This window comes from Gracilinanus agilis, chromosome 4 (assembly GCF_016433145.1).
Source record: "Gracilinanus agilis isolate LMUSP501 chromosome 4, AgileGrace, whole genome shotgun sequence".
Classification (NCBI taxonomy): domain Eukaryota; kingdom Metazoa; phylum Chordata; class Mammalia; order Didelphimorphia; family Didelphidae; genus Gracilinanus; species Gracilinanus agilis.
Window position 1 is genome coordinate 202,033,533 of NC_058133.1, and position 21,372 is coordinate 202,054,904.

The 21,372-nt window shown below is 35.3% G+C and overlaps 1 protein-coding gene across 1 annotated transcript in view; it reads right to left on the minus strand.

Annotated features, from left to right (window-relative positions):
• Positions 1-21,372, minus strand: part of NSF (N-ethylmaleimide sensitive factor, vesicle fusing ATPase) — a 188,112-nt gene that overhangs the window by 96,282 nt on the left and 70,458 nt on the right. Inside the window, exons 8-11 of the mRNA XM_044675961.1 lie at positions 12,780-12,979; positions 5,731-5,896; positions 4,973-5,047; positions 4,379-4,566 (exon numbers count right to left, since the gene is read on the minus strand). Of these exons, the coding sequence (XP_044531896.1) occupies positions 4,379-4,566; positions 4,973-5,047; positions 5,731-5,896; positions 12,780-12,979 (629 nt within the window). The remainder of the gene's footprint in view (positions 1-4,378; positions 4,567-4,972; positions 5,048-5,730; positions 5,897-12,779; positions 12,980-21,372) is intronic.

The following is a 21,372-nucleotide window of genomic DNA, read 5'->3' on the forward strand; positions in this document are numbered from 1 at the left end:
TGACCAAATTAACTGTGTGAATAATAGCTAAAGCAATGCTTGTATGTGGTAAAAAATCCAATCTATTCTTTGGCATTCTACATATTGAAAAGTTCACAATTATATATCCAGACACTAATTACAAATCCCTCATTCCTCCCAAATTCAACATTTCTAACAAGTCATTAAAAACCCCCCTGACTGTCAACGCTGAGTTGAGGACAGGAGTACTAGTCCAGGGTTGTGATTCCATCAGTATAAGAAACTAGTTCCCATATATGCAGTTAGAAGTGAATCAATACCTCCCCTGTCTCCAAGGACTGTAGAGAACTTCCTGGAGCCCTGACAGTTTAAGGAGAATTAGTGCTAGTCACATAACTAAGAACCTAAATCCTACAATTCAGGATTTTTAAAGCATGATTTTCCTCAATTAACAAGCTTTTACCATGTTATATTTATAGTAGTGAGGAATACAGAAGAAAGGGCTGTACCCTTCAAGTTACACCTGTAGCAGTAGTTAATAAAACTTGTATTTCAACACTATCAAATATCAAGTGGTCATTCATAAACTTCATAACCTTTAAAAAATCTGACATTTCATAGTCCTTATCACTCCTCTTAAATTAAGGGCAACCAAGTGACCTTAATAAATCAAATTCAATAACAAAAAACCCCAGCAAAGTCTTTTTTTAAAATCCAGAAATCCTGCCAGTGTAGTCAAATTGCATATTTGCATAGCTAGGAACTCTGATTTCACTGCCTAGGGCTTTTTTTTTTTTTTTTTTGTGGTAGAGATTGGTGGTGTTGCTATGTATTGCTTCTTTATGAAAGTTTAAGTTATAAATAGCAATTTGTTTGTATGTGGAGGGGAGAGAGACAGAAATGGGAGAAAGAGGAAAGAGAGAAGGAAGAAGGAAAGAAGCAGGAGGAGAGAGAGAGAGAGAGAGAGAGAGAGAGAGAGAGAGAGAGAGAGAGAGAGAGAGAGAGAGGAGAAAGAAGGGAAAGAAAGATTGGTGGAGTCAGATGATGGACTTGAGATTTCATTAGTTTTGGAAATTCCAAATGACAAAATTCCCTCTACCAGAGCAGAATACCTACTCTGCAACTTAAAAATCCTAGAAAGCTTGCGTGGAGAACTGAGAGGTTAAATAATTTCCCCAGTGATACAAAGTCTCTATGTGTCAGAATAGGATTTGACCTGTTCTGTCTTGACCTATATGGGTCTTCCTACTTCTGAAGCCAATTCTCTATCCAACATATCATACTGCTTCTCAGGTAAAGATAAATCCTTTAAAAATGTTTAATTATATTTTTATTTATTTCATTAAATATTTCTCAATTACACATACATTTTAAATAATATTTTTTAAATATTTACTTTTGTTACATTTGAATTCCAAGCTATTTTTCCTCCCTCCTTCCCAGCTCTATTCTATAGAAGGTCAATATTTGATAGATATACATGAAACTATACAATACATTGTTCCACATATCAGTTCTTTATCAGGAAAGATAAAGTCTTTAAAAATATTTTGTTAGTGAAAATACTGAGCAAAATATGTTGATAAACTATTTTTAAAATATTCATCTACTATTTTAAAATAGTTCAACACAGACTTACTTATAGCTATCAAAGAACAAGAAAACAATTACAAAACTTGTACTACCTCAAATCTCTGATTGAAAGGTTCTCTAAACCACATGAAAAAGAAATTTCCCTATATCTATTTGTACTGCTCCTAAGTTGAAAAACTGAAAATATCACTTCTATAATGGTCATTAAGATTAGTTCTTCACTAATAAAACTTGAGAAGAAAACATAACTCAGAGTCGATACTACAACAGCAAGTTCAGATACCAGTTGCTATTGCCATTAGCTCAAAAAAAGGTAACGTTGATAAAACCACATCCATTTGTGTCCAGTAAAAGGGAAGTTCTTTAATGACAACAAATAGATACACTGGATATTTGTAGGACAGGATTAGAACCACTAAAAATTCAGTATATCAAAGGAAAAAAGTCAAAACTGGTAGGTGTGACTAAAAACAATAGGCTTTATAATTGGATATGCTATATATGTCTTAGTGGCTATGAATGAAGGTATGGGTCATTTTTATAGACTGAGATAAGAAGTCAATGTTGTATTTCTCTTCTTATATACTGAAATGTTTGTGATTGTTAAAGATTGTCACATTCATACTATTTAAAAAGGAAAAAGTCAATGAATGCAAGGATTCTTAACCTGGGCTTCATGAATTTGTTTTCTTTTTTTTAATTTGATAACTATTTCAATATAATAAGATTTTTTTTATATTTCATTTTATTAATTTAAAAGCATTCTTCTGAGATTGGGTCCATAAGCTTCACCAACCTGCCAAAGGGGTTCAGGACAAAAATCAAGATTAAGAACCTCTGTTAAGGTAGGGGAAAGACAGTTTTCAAGGTCTCCCCTTTACTTCCCCAATTTCAAGAAGACAATGTGTTCTGAGAAGATGACTGATCTGCCAAAGGTGAAAAAAGAATTTACATTTATCTATAACCTAACTTTTGGTGTCCCTGATTCAAAATAGGAAATTTTATTAGGCAGTAAAGTACTATAATTGAAGGTATTGAAATGGTGCATTTTAGATACTGAGATGGCAAACATACATCAAGTTTATATTTGATATTTAAGTGACCTTTGATTTCATCAGCATAAAGGAATTCCCATGGGTTGTACAAATAATCACAACCCATCTATAACTTAATAGATAAGTCCTATGTGTACAAGCCATATAGGAGTTAAGTGATTTGTTCAGGATCACACAGTTACTAAATGTTAGAAGCAAGATTGGAACCTGAGACTTCCTGGTCCAAGCCAGCAACTTAAAGCCATGATGCACCTATAAAACCCCAGAGTTTATCTATATCAAAATAAAAGTAGCCTTCCCATCTCCAAATATTTAAAAGTCAACTTCCAATGGCATTCTAAATTTCTTCATATGTTAGAGCAGAACCAACTTCTCAGTAAACATTCCAATTTCTGATTACTTTAGATGATTACAATGTGGTACATAATGGATCAGTAGGGGTTTTCACCTCTCATCCAAATCCTGCTACTTATATATATTACTGATATATGACTTAAGATTTAAATCTGCAAGGGAATTTAAAGATCATCTAATGTAAATATCTCATTTTACAGGTGAGAAAACTAAGGCCCAGAAAGGTAAAAACAACTTGCCCAATATCATACAATTCCCAAGGGGCAGAATTGGGATTTAAACCCAAGTATTCTAACTCCAAAACCTGTCCTCTTTCCAGGCCACCACACATGCTTTTCTCTCCTTCTGTAATTTAAAAAGATCCTTTTTTTAATGAACACATAATTTGCAATTCTATGTAAAACAGAGAGAAATAGCCTGTGCTAGGTCACTCTTCTTCCTAGTTCTTGAACTATCAGTATCCTACATAATTAAATCCTTAGCACTCCTACTTCTCTTTCCCCTTTAACTTAATACTAACATGAAGAATTCATTGACTCTGTGTTCCATCTATCATCTATTTGCAGACTGATAAAGCTCACATCTCCATTCATGAGACCTAATAACCAACCTAAAATTTTATTATAGTTTAATTTCTTCATATTCTATCTCTTATATGGGTCCTACAAATACCTGAATCATAATATGACAAATACTGAATACAATCAATACTAAATTCTCAAAGTGTTTTAGGGGTTAATCAAAGCTGAGGAACATTCTAAGGTCTAGAACACCTAAAACAATTTAAAGAAATAACAAGTCAAGGAAAAGGAAAAATCAAAATTCAGGATCAGGTTGCTGGACTAGCATCTCAAACATAATCTCATAGTTGGAAGAGACCACAGAAGTCATTTAGAGTAATCTATAGCTGAAGAGTCATGTAGCCTCTTCCTGAATACTGCAAATGACAGCAAACTCGCCATCCAATGAAGTACAGTTCTAATTATTAAGTGGTATTCTTTGCTTTGAGTGTAACTTGCTTCTCTGAAACTGCCACCCATTTCTCCTAGTTTTTTGTTAAGCAGAACAAATCTAAGCCATCTTCCATCTGATAGTTCTTCAAGTCTGCTATCACAACCCCCCTATATCTTCTCTTTTTGAAGCTAAACAATCCCAATTCCTTCACCAAACTACTGCATGGCATGGTCTCCAGGGCTCTAATAATCCTGGCTGTAGTCCAGTCTGTCAATGTCCTTCTATTGTCCTACAAACTTTGTTCCTATTAATGAGACCTAAGCTCACTCTATACCCATTAATTTCTACCTTAAATGGGGATCTAAGTGCAATCAGTACCATTCTACTCCCTGGCATGCCCAAAAGGACACCACCTTTTGTAAGGATGCCGACCCCTGCTCTATGCAGATGGAGCTACTGACCTTAATGTGTCTATTCATTGCAGTGGATTGTGCAGCTCGAACCAGACCTTCCAATTCAGCCCCACTGAAGTTCTTGGTCTCCACAGCCAGCTCCTTAATATCCACGTCAGCAGCCAGCAGCTGATGCCCTCTCATCCTGGCTGTGTGGATGTGAAGGATCTGCAGCCGACCTTTTTCATCTGGCAAACCTGACAGTTGAAAACAGACAGTGAGAGGTGCAGTTTAGAGGAAAGAAGCCACAGAGCTCTTAGAAAGGCCTGCTTTAAGCCTAGATCTGACTCACACTCACTCTGTGACCTGGGATAAATCACTTAACCTCTCAGTGCCCCAGCAACTGAGATGACTTGCATCAGCAGAGGTCATTTCCTCATCAGGAATTCCCTATAAGTCCTAACACACACAGTCGCACACAAAGGGAAGGCAGTCTCCGTCAACAGAGTGACCCGAATACACATCTTTTCTTTTGAGTGCTAGAAGCACATAAGTATGTGCTGCTCATAAAATATGGCTTGTACTGACATATGAAGCAACAGAGATTCCTACCCTACTATGCTCATGATCTAGAAACTAAGGATCTAGGATGAATCGACTTACCTATTTCCATTTTAACCTCCAGTCTACCAGGACGCAGAAGAGCCTCATCTATCAGGTCAGGTCTGTTGGTCATTCCTAGGCACATAAGTTAAAATAAATGCACAGACAAGTTATCAGAGTTGGGGAGTTAATATACAAATATTTTTCCTAATGCTTTAAGGACTATATTCTCCTGAAAAGTAGAAGGTACATTTAAAAATCTTTACCTTCCATCTTGTAATCAACACTAAGTATTGGCTCTAAGGCAGAACAAGTAAGGGCTAAGCAATGAGGATTAAATGACTTGCCCAGATCACAAGGCTAGAAAATGACTGAGTACATACCCAAACTCAAGTCTCTAGACTTGGCTCTCTATCCACTGAGAAATCCAGCTGCTTCCAAAAGTATTTTACAAATGTCAACTAAGAGGAAAAAGTTTTTAAAGCCTCAAGCACTTTGTCAAGCGACTATGACTTAAAACAATGATTACTACCCCTTGCCAACCCCTACCAAGAATAACAGCAGAGAATTTTATAACCAATTCTCCACTCCACAAAGCACCAAAAACTGACAGTGCTAGAATTCTTGGACCTCTCCTCAATTTCAGAGCTGGTACCTGGACACTTTGCTTTTCTCTTTTATCATCTGTTATAAAAGCCAAAGCCACCAGCTGGGTAGCTCAGTGGATTGAGAGTCAGGCCTAGTTTCAAATCTGGTCTCAGACACTTCCTAACTGTGTGTCTCTTTTTTGCAAGTTTTTTTTTTAAACTTTAACATACCAATGACTAAGATGTTGTTTAGTTGTTCCACACCATCAATTTTTGACAATAGTTGGTTGACAACAGTGTCATGAACTCCCGTGCTACCAGCCATGCTGCCTCTCTGCTTGCAGATAGCATCGATTTCATCAAAGATGATGATGTGCAAACCACTGTTTGCTCCAAGCTGTCAGGATGGGAAAAATACCAAGTTGTATATTACTAAGATTTCAAAATAACCAATCTATGTATATGTAGTAAGCAGAATTGGTGTATACATGGCTCCTGCCCTCAAGCAGCTAAAAATCTAAAGGAGAAGAAAGGAAACATAAGTATTTTAATCAACATATTTTTTTAAAGAACAAAAAAAATTAAATGACAGTACTAGAGGGACTAGATAGATATAATGGGATTCGGGGTTGTGTAAGGTTATGAATAAATTAAGTGGAATATAAACCGAAACTAAACTGTTGGAAGAGACATAATTTAATGGAAAAAGACATGTGGAACCACTTACAATAAGGCTCAGAGACACCTGGGATTCACAAATGACTAATAAATTTTACTAACTAGTTTGGGGTATAAATTAAAGGTAATGCCAGGGTAGATCTAGCTAGTAGAAACCTCTAAAATGTTTCATTGAGAATTTTTTATTTGTTAAAGAGAGAACTGATGAAAGATTTAAAATAGAGGGATGACAGAACTTCTAATGTATAGACAAAAAATGATTTTAATAACACAAGTGAGATCAGCAGGGAGAAAGGTTTGAGTCAACGAGACAAAAGTGAATGTATTAAGTATTATACTAAATCACACCTGAATAACATTTTTGTAAATAGTGATGATTGAAAAAGGCGTAGTAATGTGTCTTAATAGATAAATAGCATTTTATATCCTGCTTTATAAGTGATTGCTATGAGCTAGGCAATGTGCTAAGTTCAGGGGGTTCCTACTTTTAGGGAGTTTTTAATAAGAGAAAACAAAATATCAAAGGGAACTGCAAAGCATCAGGGTGTGGGAAGGAAGGATATCCAAAGTAGGTGGGTAAGGCAGTTGAGGAGGTAGGAAGAACAATCTGGATAGGGAGTTGGAAAGCAAGCTGGTTCTAATTTTATTACTGATTATTCATGAAGAAAGAAAAGATAAAAGGGCATCAAGCATCAACCAGAAGCTAAAGGTAAAAAGCTTAAGGGAAATGATGAAGTTTGGCCTTGCAATGTTGAATCTGAAGTTTCAGTAGAATATCCAACTGGTGGAGAGGATATGGCAAAATTGGGACATTAATGCACTGCTGGTGGAGTTGTAAATTGATGCAACCATCCTGGATGGCAATCTGGAACTATGCCCAAAGAGCACTAAATGATTGCCTGCCCTTTGATCCAGCCATACCATTGCTGGGTTTGTACCCCAAAGAGATCATAGGGAAAAAGACACATACAAAAATATTTATAACCACACTCTAAAACACTGGAAAACAAGGGTATGCCCATCAATTGGGGAATGGCTGAACAAATTGTGGTACCTGTTGATGGAATACTACTGTGCTTAAAGGAATAATAAACTAGAGGAATTCCATGTAAACTGGAATGACCTTCAGGAATTGATACAGAGTGAAAGGAACAGAACCAGAAGAACATTGTACACAGAGACTGATACAGTGTGGTAAAATCGAATGTAATGAACTTCTGTACTAGCAGCAATGCAATGACCTAAGATAATTCTAAAGAATTTATGGAAAAGAACACTACCCACATTCAGAGGAAGAACTACAGGAGTGGAAACACAGAAGGAAAAAAAAACTGCTTGAACACATGGGTTGATGCAGACATGATTTGGGAAGTAAACTCTAAACAACCATCCTAGTACAACTATCAATAATATGGAAACAGGTCTTGATCGATGACATATGAAGAAAGCAGTGGAAATGCGCATTGGCTATGGGGGGTGGGAGGTTGGGGGAGGGAAAGAGTAAGAACATGAATCATGTAACCATGGAAAAAATTTTTCTAAAAAAAAATAGTAAAATTTAATTTAAAACCCCAAAAATAAAAAAAATAAAAAAATAAAAAAACAGAATATCCGACTGGAAATGTCCTCTAGAACATGAATAGACAGTTTTCAGATAAAGAAACCAAAACTATCCATACGCACATGAAAAACTGTCCTAAATGTCTTATAATTAGAGAAATGCAAATCAAAATAACTGAGGTACCACCTCACACCTAACAGATTGGCTAATATGACAGGAAAGGAAAGTAATAAATGTTGGAGAGGATGTGGCAAAATTGGGACATTAATGCATTGCTGGTGGAGTTGTGAATTGACCCAACCATTCTGGAAGGCAATTTGGAATTATGCCCAAAGGGCTTTAAATGACTGCCTACCCTTTGACCCAGCCATACCACTGCTGGGTCTGTACCCCAAAGAGATAATAGGGAAAAGTATGTGTACAAAAATATTTATAGTCCTACTCTTTGTGGTGGAAAAAAATTGGAAAATGAAGGGATGCCCTTTGATTGGGGAATAGCTGAACAAACTGTGGTATCTGTTGGTGATGGAATACTATTGTGCTCAAAGAAATAATGAATTGGAGGAATTCCATGTGAACTGGAACGACCTCCAGGAATTGATGCAGAGTGAAAGGAGCAGAACCAGGAGAACATTGTACACAGAGACAGATATATTATGGCACAATTGAATGAAATGGACTTCTCTACTGGCAGCAATACAATGATCCAGGACCATTCTGAGGGACTTATAAGAAAGAATGCTATCCACATCCAGAGAAAGAACTATGGGAATAGAAATCCAGAAGGAAAAAAAAAACATTTCCTTGATCACATGGTTTGATAGGGATGTGATTGGGGATGTAGCCTCTAAATGATCACTCTACTGTAAATATTAATAAGAGGGAAATAGGTCTTAATCAATGACATTTGTAAAACCCAGTTGAATTGTGCATTGGCTACAGGAGGGGGAAGAAAAAGGGGAGGATAGAATATGAATCATGTAACCATGGAAAAATATTCTAAATCAATTAATTAAATAAAAATTTTTAAGAAGGAAATGTCCTCTAGAAACAAGGAAGAGATAAATTTCAAAGTCATCTATGCATACATTATAAAAGAGATTAGAGACTGCATGATCTGTCTAGCAGAACAACAGGAATAAAAATAGGCCAGAGGCTAGGAACCCAAACAGAAGCCTATTGGGTATCTAGAGAGGAAACATAGGGAAGAAGATCAAGAATGAAGCTGCCATGTAGGTAGGAAAATAATCAGTCCCAAACTTCATGATTTGAAAGACATCAGTGTGAGCTCTAAATGGAACCAGACCATAGACAATTAATTTTATACATAAATGGCTCACACAGTCTAAAGGAGTGGTAATGTTACTCTTCTTCAGGTAAACAGTCCTCTGTGTTATTATATGTAAGGTCTTGATGGCATTCATAGGAATTAGAAGTAGAAAGGACCTTTGAGATAATTAGGGCAATCTTCTGCTTTCACAGATGAAGAAACTAAGGCCTGCAGAGACTAAATGATTTGCCCAATGTCACACATACAGGGTTTTTGACATTGACTCCAGTGCTCTATCATAAAATATGAAGCAAAAGGTTTTAGAAAGTTTTACTGTTGATAGATTTTCCCCAAAATTTTATAAACAAAACTCTTTTCCCTAAAGCTGCTCTCTTCACAATTATATTTGTAAATGATATGCAAACCTATTTAAACTTGGAAAAAATTGTACTCATTTCCCAACTTCAAAGACTTAAATTGGAAGGTTTTGTCATCCTACCTGTGCAAAAAGACTAGAAAGAAGAATTTGAAGCTTTAATCTCAGTTCTGCCAAGGTATTTCTGTATAGTAAGGTTTATTTTAACTTTCTTGTAATCTTTAGATTTTCCATAAAATAAAAACTCTCACAAGTTAACATAAAAAATTATGCACATAAAAGTAGTGAGATTTCATTCATATTGTCAAAAGTCTTTCATCAGTATCGTATATTTTGCAAAGCACAAAAAGGAGCTATGTCTAATTTTTTTCTTTCAATGTGCCTTATGTTGCCCCTGGAATCATGGCTTCCTTTTCAATCCAACCTCAAAAATTATCCGGGTGTACAGTGAAGTCAAAGACAATGAGATCACTATGTTCAAATAAACTATCACCCTGGCAATCTGCTGTGAATATAATTCATTACAATTCTGACCTTTTCAGTACCCTGCTAATCTCACAACTTGTCATCAGAATGCTTCACCCAAGAAGTCAGTGTAACTTCTATTTTTACAGGTGTGTTACTCCAAAGAAGGCAAGTTCATAGATATAGTACTTATTGCAACACATTAGGAATTAGGTTAGGAAGATGTCAAAATTAATGTTCACAGATTAATACAGATGAATCATTAATAAAGCTATTTCTGAAGGGTTTAAATCCTTATAAGACTATCCCGTTCAATCCACTGGCTTCTATCTCTCCTCTCTTGCCATCTGAAAAATCTTTTCCCATAGAAACAAATCTGATGCTATTGAGCCCCTGGCAACAGCCTTCTGAAGAGACTGTTCTATATTTAGCCAGTATGACCTATTTGCAAGTCTTCATCTCCTTCAGCCTAGACTGTCAAGAATCACAGAGGTGATGCTTTTCTTTATTCTGTTAACACTGCCCTCCCCCCAACATACTGCATGGAGTCATTAGCTGGGTATATTGAGCCATTTCTGAATGTACAGGATAAGAGAAGTTGTATCAGAAAAGAATGGTTATGATTAATTTTTATCTCAGAATCCTCTCCTAGGACCCATATGTATAAAAATATGTACACCAGAATTTTCTGTTGTAACAAAGAACTGGAAAGAAAGCGATGTGGAACAGATGTACAAATAATGATATAAAAATGTAATGGAATATTGTTGCCCTAAAAAAAATAATGAAAGTGACAGAAAAACCTGGCATGGTTTGCATAAATTGGCACTAAGTGAGCTGAACCGAGAAGACAATTTACATAAATTGACTTCAACACAGTAAAGGTAAACAACTGTAGAAAGATTTAAGAATTCTGAACGATGTAATGATCAATTATAATTTCAGAAGACTTATGTTGATGGGAGAGAGGTGAAAGACTAGAAATGCAATAAGAATATATTTTGAGACATGATAAATGTATTATTGTTTTGTATGACTATATTTATTTGTCATAAGGGAGAACTTATTTTTTGGTGAGTGTGATATTAAAGGAGAATAGTGGGTAGTGATAGTGATGTTTAAAAAGGAAGAAAAGGAAGATCAATGAATTATTTAAAAATACAAAATAAAATAGGTGGCTCATTTGATAGAGAGCCAATTCTGGAGTCTGGAAGCTTGGGGTTCAAATCTGGCCTCAGATGCTTCCTACTTGTGTGACCCTGGGCAAGTAACTTAACGCCACCATTGCCTAGTCCTTACCACTCTTCTGCCTTGGAATCAATAGTCAGTATTAATTTTAAAACAAAAGGCATGAGTTTATAAAGAAATTTAAAATAATTAAAAATAATAAAAATCCAAAGTAGAAAGCAAAAGGAAGTTCAGAAAGGGATGACCACACAGAGAAGGAAAGCAATGTTGGAACTATCATGTTCAATTTAAAATATACATTTTTAAAAAAAAGGTTTAAGTAGTAGAGTCATGGTTCTCTTTCTCTTCTTTGTAAAGTTTTTGATAGTGAAAAGCAAAATTTTTAAAATAAAAATAATTGACCAACTCAGTTTTAACTTTAGTATTTTAGTATTATTATTATTAATCTAGTATGCTTTAATTGTATATGAATTTAGTCACAACACAACAAAGCTGCCTATGCAATGAAATGGAAATGTTCATTACTTTGATTTTATAAAATGCTTCTTGAGAACTATTTCCCCCTCTTTTATTTTATTTTTTTATTTTTCTCATCTTTTTTTAAATTTAAGTATCTTTCCATGGTTACATGACGTATGCTCTTTTCTCCCCCTTTTCCTTCCCCCTTCCCAGAGCCAACAAGCAATTCCACTGGGTTATACATGTATTATCACTCAATACCTATTTCCATATTATTCATTTTTGTAATTTCCCCCTCCTTTAAAAGAAAACAATTCATGATCATGAACTAGATCTGAAAGTAAAATAGCACTTGAGATGGGAAAAAAAATAAATAGTAAACATCTCTTGGTTCTGGGATTTCCTAGGAATTGTAGTCAACTGAATCTTGGAACCAAGGAATTAGCCTCCATTGGTCTGGGTCTGTACCTCAGCCTGCCCAGAGCTGGTACCTATTTGGATACAGATCTTTGGGTGTGGTCTCGCCTTGAGGCCTAGAAATGATATAAGCCCTGAGAAAGAGATAGCAAATCTCATATAAGCATCTTATATATATACTAGACAGCCTAGAACATTTAATGATGGTCTTGTCTTCAAGTATCTGAAGTGTCAAGAGAAGAATAGTAACAAGTTATTTTATTCTTATCTTATTCTTATTGTAGTTATTTAATTCTTATTGAAATGAGGAACAAGAAAAAAGTAAAGGAAATTTATAAAAGTCAATGGATAAAGTGTTTGTTTTAAATTCACTTTATTTTTTAGCTCTAAATCAACTCCTTTGAACTTAGTCAAAGAACTTGCCAGTTTATTGATGAGCCAGTCTGCTTTTATGTTATCAAATTTTTACATATGACCCTTAATATATACATGTATAAATGTGTGTGAGTACACTTCCTTACAAGCTAGATTTTTCTACATTTGAAAGGATTTATATATTCAGGTAATATAGAAACCTAGAAGTGTTTGGGATACCTTTACCCACATGAAATCACTCATCTTTGATTCTGATTGTCTTGTGGCCAAGGCTAAGGAAATCTATCTGTTCATATAATGTAAATAACCTTAATGCCATATAGATAAAACTACCTATAAATTATGCATTAAATAAACCATATTTACATGCTACACCAAAATATAGAGGACATAAAATAACAACTTCCTCCATCATAGATCTTAATGTTTCTTTACAATCTAAATTATACCTTGGTTTTTAATTAACTCCTATTATTTAATGTTTACATTACCCTTCTCTGCTCTTCTTCGGCATCAGCAAATAGTTTACGGATATTTGCTTCTGATTCCCCAACATATTTGTTAAGAATTTCTGGTCCATTGACGACCTTGGGCTCTCTTGCATTCAGCATCTTGCCAATCTGTCGAGCCAAAAGGGTCTTACCACAGCCTGGGGGGCCATATAACAGAATACCTTTCACATGTTTGCAACCTAAAGGAGAAGCAATAAAGCCACAGGTCAGTAGACAAAAATCCAAGAGGAAGCTGCATTGAGCACTGTCATATTGAAATTTTTTTTTCTTTCCCCTTCAGGTTCATGTCAGGTTAGACAATGATATTCTTTAGCACATTCTTGTACAGAAAACAAGTGTTGCAGAGAAAAAGATCATTACCAATATTCCTTTTAGGGAAAATTTAGAAATTAGTCCTATAAAATGTTAATTCCTATGGAACAAAACTGTCTGTAAAACAGTTTAAACAGTTATATACTGCAGCCACAAAACACACAATTCTACCCTTGAAAATGCCAATACGGTCTAATCATCTGCAGAGAATACCATTAATTACTTTCACTATTCTTCAATGAAAAAGAATGTTCAGCTAAAAGATATAAATTAGTTCTGGAAGAAACAAATTGCTTAGTCAGTTAAATACTTGAAAACAGAACGCAGTTAAGTGAATGGTTATAAGGCATTCTACAAGAATGACCTATCCATACAGAACCATGGAATATGCAATTGGAAGGAAACTCAGAGGACTTCTAATTCAACCCCTTTATTATGTGGATGAGCAAACCAGGGCCCATAGAAGTTCTCTCATCTTAGCAAAATGAGCACTCAAAATTCAGGCCTCCTGAGGTCCTGCCCCTTTCCATTACCCCTTAATATCCTGTGGAGAAAACTGGACAAGTCACTTTGTAGCTTCTCAAACTTTCTAAATTAGTGCCCAATGCCCAGTGAGTTGTACATACTTGAAAGGGCAATCATCTCTCAGACAACTGCCTTCACTATAATAACACAGCAGAAGTCAAAGCTCAACTCCAGTGGAATTCAGTTATTTTCGGCAAGCTCCAGTAACACCTGAAAAGCCATAATGTCAATACTATTATTTGATGATCCACAAAGCTCAATCCCTGACTGTCTTACTCCATGAGATCCAGGGTGACCAACCAGATCCCATGAGGTCCTATTTCAATGAAAGACACAAAGAAGTCTATCTCACTTTACAGAATGGCAAATTTCCTGAAAAGATGATCATAAAGCAAGTTTCTGAAACCAGAATTATAATTTCTGACTTTCAAAATAAAACAAGTGTTGTGTCCCCATCTATCTTACAATGCAAACCTTTAAAATTCATATATCTAAAGAGAAAAAGATTAAAGTGTTAAAAATAAAATCACAAATTACATTTTTTTAATCAAAAAACATATTTTGGGAAGTAATATAGACATTGTACTACTTGTTCTTCTTCCATTAGCCTAAGTACCCCCTAAGCTTTAAGATAAAAGCAATAGGCCAAATGTTTACGCTTAACTTTATTCCAGTGATGGAATAAAAGGCTGACTATTTAATTGAAGACAAGACTCTAATGAAAGCATATGACCCTTTAAAGAAATCTATTTAGTACACTTGAGTAATTTTCTTTCATGATTATCTAGAGATTCCATTTCCAAGGGGAACTTGGGTGAATAAGTTATGCTTTTTACTTCACAGGAATGAGAGAAATAAAAATTTCTTTTTCATGCCTACAAACAGTTTAGTCAAGGGCATCTGTTTTATGGACATAATTATTACTGTCTTTAAGTTTTTCTCCCAGATGTAAAGTGTTCTTTTAGACAGAAAGGGTATCTAGCTGGTGTTAAATCACCTAAATCTCTCTACGGCATCCTGTATCACACCCTTCTTTTTTCTGTAACAGTCTCTGTGACATTCGTTACACAGTTCTTGGGGGCTCCTTTAAGGCTCGACTGTCTTGCCTCTCTCCCAACTGATGCTCAAATCTCATGATCACTATCCCCAACCAGAAGTGTTATTATTTCTCCTCCTCCCTATAAAGGGCCAACTCAAGGCCTACTTTTTCCAAGAAGACTCTCCTAACAACTTTAACCCATGCTGCTAGCCCTCTAATATGAATTTGTACTACTCAAGAGTCTTTACTAGTCATTTCACAATAAATCACAAACCAACAATCTGGCTACCAATGCACCTTTCTCCTTGACCTCTTAGTTTTCCCCTTCATAATATGGTATAGTGGAGAATGCTAGGTTCAGAGTCAGGGGACCTGGGTTCTAATTCTGGCTGTGCTACTATCTGTGTGACCTTGGAAAAGCCACATCTTCTCAGGTATCATTTTCTTTATCTATATGAGAGTTTAGGACAGGTGATTTCTAAAGTTTCTTTCCAGCTTTAAATCTTATGATCTTATTTTCTAGTCACACTATCATGCCCTCAATTCTCTACCCTCTCCAACAAATCTCTATCTGTTTAACTCCTACATATTCATAGGAACTAACTAAAATACCTCACATAGCTAATTTATGAAACCATTCCTGATCTGTCAGTTCTATTCATAAAGGAATTACAGGATGGCCTTTGTACCGCTAGTATCCTATTTTACATTATGATTATTTAGGTATGTCTGACTTTCCTTACTAGACCCTAAGCCCCATGTAGGCAGGCAGGATTTTATTTATCCTTGTAAATCCCCCAGTACCTAGTATAATGCTTTGTAAATAGGAGGTGCTTTAGTTAATTTCCTTGTATTCTTATTTTTTAATTGGCCATTAAGTCTTGAATCCTGAATTTTTTTCACCAAGACATAATGAAAATTTATCCTTTTAGTGCAATGGAATTTCATTGTTGGTAAATTTGGCATAGGAGATAGAATGCTCTTGGATTCCACTTATAAAATGTTGTTAGTAAAATGCTGAGTTTCTTTATTAGGCAATATTAGCTATAATTCACATCTTTCTAATTCCCTCTACCACATGACTCAGAGAATGCAATAAACTCTCTACAAAAAAAACAAAAACAAAAATCTGTGCAAATACCACATATACATACATATATGCACAAATGCCAAAAAGATACAAAGATAATTTCTCTTTTGTTGTTGAAGCTCTGGGTTTGTGGGCCAGTGTTTATTACTTTCATAGATGAATTAATTTAAATGTGTGCAAAATGCTTTACTATATCTTGGAGAAATGTACATTAAAAAACATGTAAATACTAGAAAGTAACTTCAAAAAACAAATTACCTTTGAGATGTTAACATAAAGGATGAGAAATGGAGGCAGCTAGGTGGCTCAGTGAATTGACAGTCAGACCTAGGAACAGGAGGTCCTAGGTTCAAATTTGGCCTCAGACACTTCCTAGATTGGGCAAATCACTTAACCCCCATTGCCTGGCCCTTATTGCTCTTCTGCCTTGGAACCAATATGCACTATTGATTCTAAAACAAAAGGTAAAATTGTTTTGTTTTGTTTTTAGATGAGAAAAAAAAAAGGAAACATCAAAATCAAATATATTTATGGAACTAAATTCAAAGTATAAATACTCATAAATGTGACAGTACCAAACTCAAGTACTATCAGAGCAAATTATGGTTATTATAGCATTAAAGAGATCAGCATATTTCTATTCAATTTACTTTAAAATATTTTAAAGGAATAGTCTATATGCAAAAGGGATTCATAGTTTCATATATAAACATTTTTCTATTCTTCTTTGATTATGGAAATGTTTATCTTTGTTAATATGTGTTATACTTTTTTCTTTCAATCCAAATAGCTAAGTTAAAAAAGAAAAAGATCAGGATTCTGAACTGGTGTTGGGTTGTTTGGGACTGACATTACATCTCAAAAATCAAGTTTATCTTCTCTATTTTACTGAAGTAAGTCCTGAAGAATGAAATGTACTTGCCTAAAACGTTAACAATGAGTTAATGGCATACCAGGGAGAGAATATTAGTCCTTTTTTTAAAACCGTATTTAATTGATTAAGTAAATTTTTCCATGGTTACATGATTCATGTTCTTTCCTTCCCCTCCTCCCACCCCCCCCTCCTGTAGCCAATGCGCAATTCCACTGGGTTTTACATGTGTCATTGATCAAGACCTATTTTCATATTATTGATATTTATACTAGAATACTAGTCTTCTGACTCTCAGGCCAGTGCTCTTCCTACCTGGGTCATGCAAAAAACACATCGTTTTCTACGTGAAAATGAAGTACTGTATAAATGCAAGCTTTTTTGAAGAATCCTCAGGCTCACCTCTATAATAGTTACCTTAATAATAAATGATAATGAAGCAGGGACTTGTTTTTAATTTTCAGGTAGCCAATCTGTTAAAGAAGGAAGGCCACCTCTTCATTTAAGTCAGTACCAAAGACTTCCACAAGTTATATAATGAGTGCACAGCTAATGTTGGAAAGGCACAAAAGTTAGACAATTAATTTTATTCAATTGATTGGTCTTCTCTTGTCGTTTAGGAAAATAAGCAAAGTATGAATATTAATTATCTTAATTTTTTTAGTGGAATCTTAATGTTCATGCAGGTGAAGTAAAGACTAGTATTAAACTAATTTTTACCAATGATTTATAGATCATTTATGTTTTCTCAGGACTTTGAGCATTTCTGAGGCAGACTAATGGTTGTACAAACCTCAATTATGTTTTCTCAGGACTTTGAGCATTTCTGAGGCAGACTAATGGTTGTACAAACCTCCTCTCCCCATTCAAACTGCTGTAGTCAAAATAATTCCTCTCCACTTGCTCTCAATTTGTTTCTCCTGCTTCTTCCACACAAAGTTTGAGCTTTTCATCTTCATTTTCAAGCCCTTCCCATCTCTTCTCCTGCCTTTCTAACCTATATAATTAAGAAATATAGTAGGTTTGTGGTACAGTCAAATGCACTACCAGAACATTTCTTTCCTCCAAAAAACAAAATAAAACTTTTAGTTTTTTATCTAATTTGTTTTTGTTAATAATGACTATAGACAGAGGTAGAGTAGAAATTCTGATTACCTCCACTAAACAAGTGTGGCAGTGAACTACCAAAATGGTAGTTAATAAAATAATTGTTTCTATCTGGTTTTGGAATTTAAGCTACTACTTACACTGGAATATTGAGATAATTAATATGGTAAGAATTCATATTTTTCACAAGAACCATATTCTGAAGTTCCTTCTTAGGAGAAACTATAATGCTATCTAGATTCTCCATCCAGGTCCCTTATTCAAGTCCTCTCTGCTACCCAGACCACTCAGGATGGCATAATTACCTCTCAAACTAATATAACATGCCAGCCTAAGCAGAGGTTCCTTTTGTCTTCTTGTGACCTGATTCAAAGATTCCCTAGAAACAAAGGAGGTAAATGTAAACTCTCTTTGAAAAGTCCTAATGGGTAGCTTAGGTTGCCTGAGTAGCTTAGCCTAGTTCTTGCTGGGTTACAGATTATACCCTGGGATAGCAGAGTATACATGCACAAAGGAGTCAATAACATTAAAAAATCTAGAGGCCTAGAACTATGAGTGACCAAGAACTCCTCTGGAGAGGTAGAAAATTAGTTTTGCCTGGGCTATTTAATTTAGGTAAGTATCCACATTCACAAATATAGCTTACTTAAGAACATAGGAAGTTATCCCTTAAAGAACAGGTATAATGGTTATTTTAAGAATATTTGTTGCTAGCTGCAAAGAAAAAGACTGACCAATCCCCTCTACATCCACATCAAGCCACAGGTCCTTAAATTCAATAAACTAGAGAAAGGAAATGAACATAGACAATTTTGTGTTTCCAATTCTGATACAAGAAGCATCAAGTACTTCTTATGATTATTGATCTCACCACAATCCCCCTACCTCAAGTGTAACAATTAAATGCACTGGAGTAATCAACACAAAGTGCTTAAGACGTATAAAAGAACTTTCTCATAGCAAAAAGAATATTGAGGCAGTATGTGAATATAATTCTTTAACCTGAGGTTTATAATTTTCTCAGATTAGGTAATGAGTTTCCATGGATTAATTTTTGAAAATACCTAAAATGTCAATATTTTGATTCATTTACACTGGTGAACTTAAATAAAGACAAATCAACACTTGAAAGGAACAGCGGTCCTTACTTACTTTGTCTTGAGGAATTGCTGTATCCAAAAAAAAACCCAAATACAACTTTTTTAGTAAATATGTACTAAAGTTATGAGAAGATAATGGTGGCAGTTGTATTTGAGACTAAGCTGAGATTATAGTTAAATAAAGTTATGCATGTTAAAAAAAAGAATATTTGTTTTTGCTACAATTTTAGAAATAAATTTCAATAACACTTATTATTTTGGGTATTAGTAAAAATATATTAGCACCTTCCTTCCAGAGTTGCTGTGAAGATAAAATATTTGTAAAAAGCTCTGTAAATCTTAAAGTGCTATAGCTAAATAAAGAATAGTTATTATTATTCTATTAGTATTAATAATTATTACAAAATAATAACAATTATTATAAAAATGTAAGGGAATAGCATTTATTAAGTATCTGTTATGTGGCAATAACTATGCTACACATATTTACAAATGTTACCTCATTTGATCTTTGCAACAATCCTGTAAGGTATATGCTGTTATTATTCCCATTTTATAGTTGATGAAACAGAGGCAGATAGAAGTTAAGTGGACTTGCCCAGTCTAATAAGTGTTTGAGGCTGGATTTAAATGCATGTCTTCCTGACCACTTGTGGGCAGTTAGGTGGTGCAGCGGATACAGTGCCAGGCCTAAAGTGAACAAGACTCATCTTTCTCAGTTCAAATCTGGCGTCTGACATTTACTAGCTGTAGGTCTCTGGGCAAGCCACTTTACTCTGTATGCCTCAGTTCCTCATCTGCAGAAATGAGCTAGAGAAGGAAATGGCAAAGAACTCCAGGATCTTTGTCAAGAAAACCTTAAATGGGGACATGAAGAGTCAGACACAATCCACAACAAACTTTCTGACTTCAAGCCCAGTGCTCTATTCATTGTGCCACCTAGCTGCCAATAATGAAATAATCCAGGAGTTCTAGTTGTACCTTATCATAGGACCTCTTGACACATCACTCTATATGGGGAAAAGGCAAGTTTCTTGTTCATCACTGTCACATTTAGGTCCTCCCCATTCCACTAACAAATGCTCTTCTATTTGAAGTTCACTCTATCTAGGCATATTATTCTATCTAGGGCATGGTTATCTTCCAGCCATGTCATTCTTCCGTCTTAGGAGTCTAGTATCGAGTTCACATCCTCTCTACCCCAAATTTGCCCTTATATTTGAGAAATTCAATTTATGTCAATGTCCCATCAAATACTCCTGTTTCTCAGTTCATCAACTCCACTATCTGCCCTGCTCCTTCACTCTAATTTATATAAAGGGCTGGTCATACCCTTGGTCTCATCACCCACAAGTATTTGATTTCCTCCATTCATGTCTTAGAAATTCCTTTTTTCCCATAGCCCCCATCTGATCATCTTTCCTTCTGTATAACTTATGTTCCTAAACCTTTTCTCAGTCCTCTAGTTACTCCTCCCACCATTCTTCTTTCTTATCTCTTTGCAGAATTTGACACTGTTGCTACTTCAAGATACTCCCTTTTCCCTGGAGTATCATGATAATGCATGATCTGTCTTCCTCTCACCTTTCTGACTGCTCCCTCTTGGTCTTCTTTCCAAGAAAATCATCCTTACCCCATACCCTATGCTCTCTCTATACTCTTAACTTGGTGAACTTATCAGCTCCTAAAAGATTCAACTTTCATGTCTCTGTGTATGACTCTCAAATATACACAGATTTTCTCCTTGGGTTCCAACCACATCTCTAATTATGTACTGGAGATCTCAAATACATGTCCAGAACTAAACTCATTATCTTTCCCTTTAAGTTCCACTCATCATTATTTTCAACTTCCCTATTTCTGTTGAGGAGACAATCATTCTTCTAGTCATCCAGGTTTAGAACCTACATTAGAAGTCATCCTTAAGTCTTCTCTCATTGGCCCCCTAAACACCAAGCCTTGGTGATTTTACTTCTACAATCTTTCTTGAGAAAAATAGCCCCCTTTCTTTCCACTTGCATGGCCACACCCTAGGCTGGGCCCCAATAGTCTGTTAAGTGGACTCTCTGAACCCAATTCATGCCAAAATAATATTACAAAAGCACAGAGTTCACCTTGTCACTCCCTTGCTCAGGAAAATTCAATTCAAGAATAGGTGTCCTATTGCATGCAGAATAAAATCCAAACTTTTCTATTTGGCATTTAAATCCCTTCACAATCTGGCTCCTACTTTCCCAGAATGATAAAATCACAAATTACTTTCTTACACACTCTACATTCTAGGTGAACTGTCCTACTTGCTATTCCCCATTTATAACACTCCACCTCTTGTCTCCATATATCTTTGTACAAGTTTCACTCCATCCCTGGAATGCTCTCCCTCCTCACCACAGCTTTTTGAAACCCCTAGCATTCTTTCAAGGCTCAGATCAAGTGTCACTTTCTTTTCCTTCAGAGATCTTTCTTGATGACCCCCAATTTTAAGTGCCACCATACTCTAACCTTCATGAACATGTTTTATTGCAAAA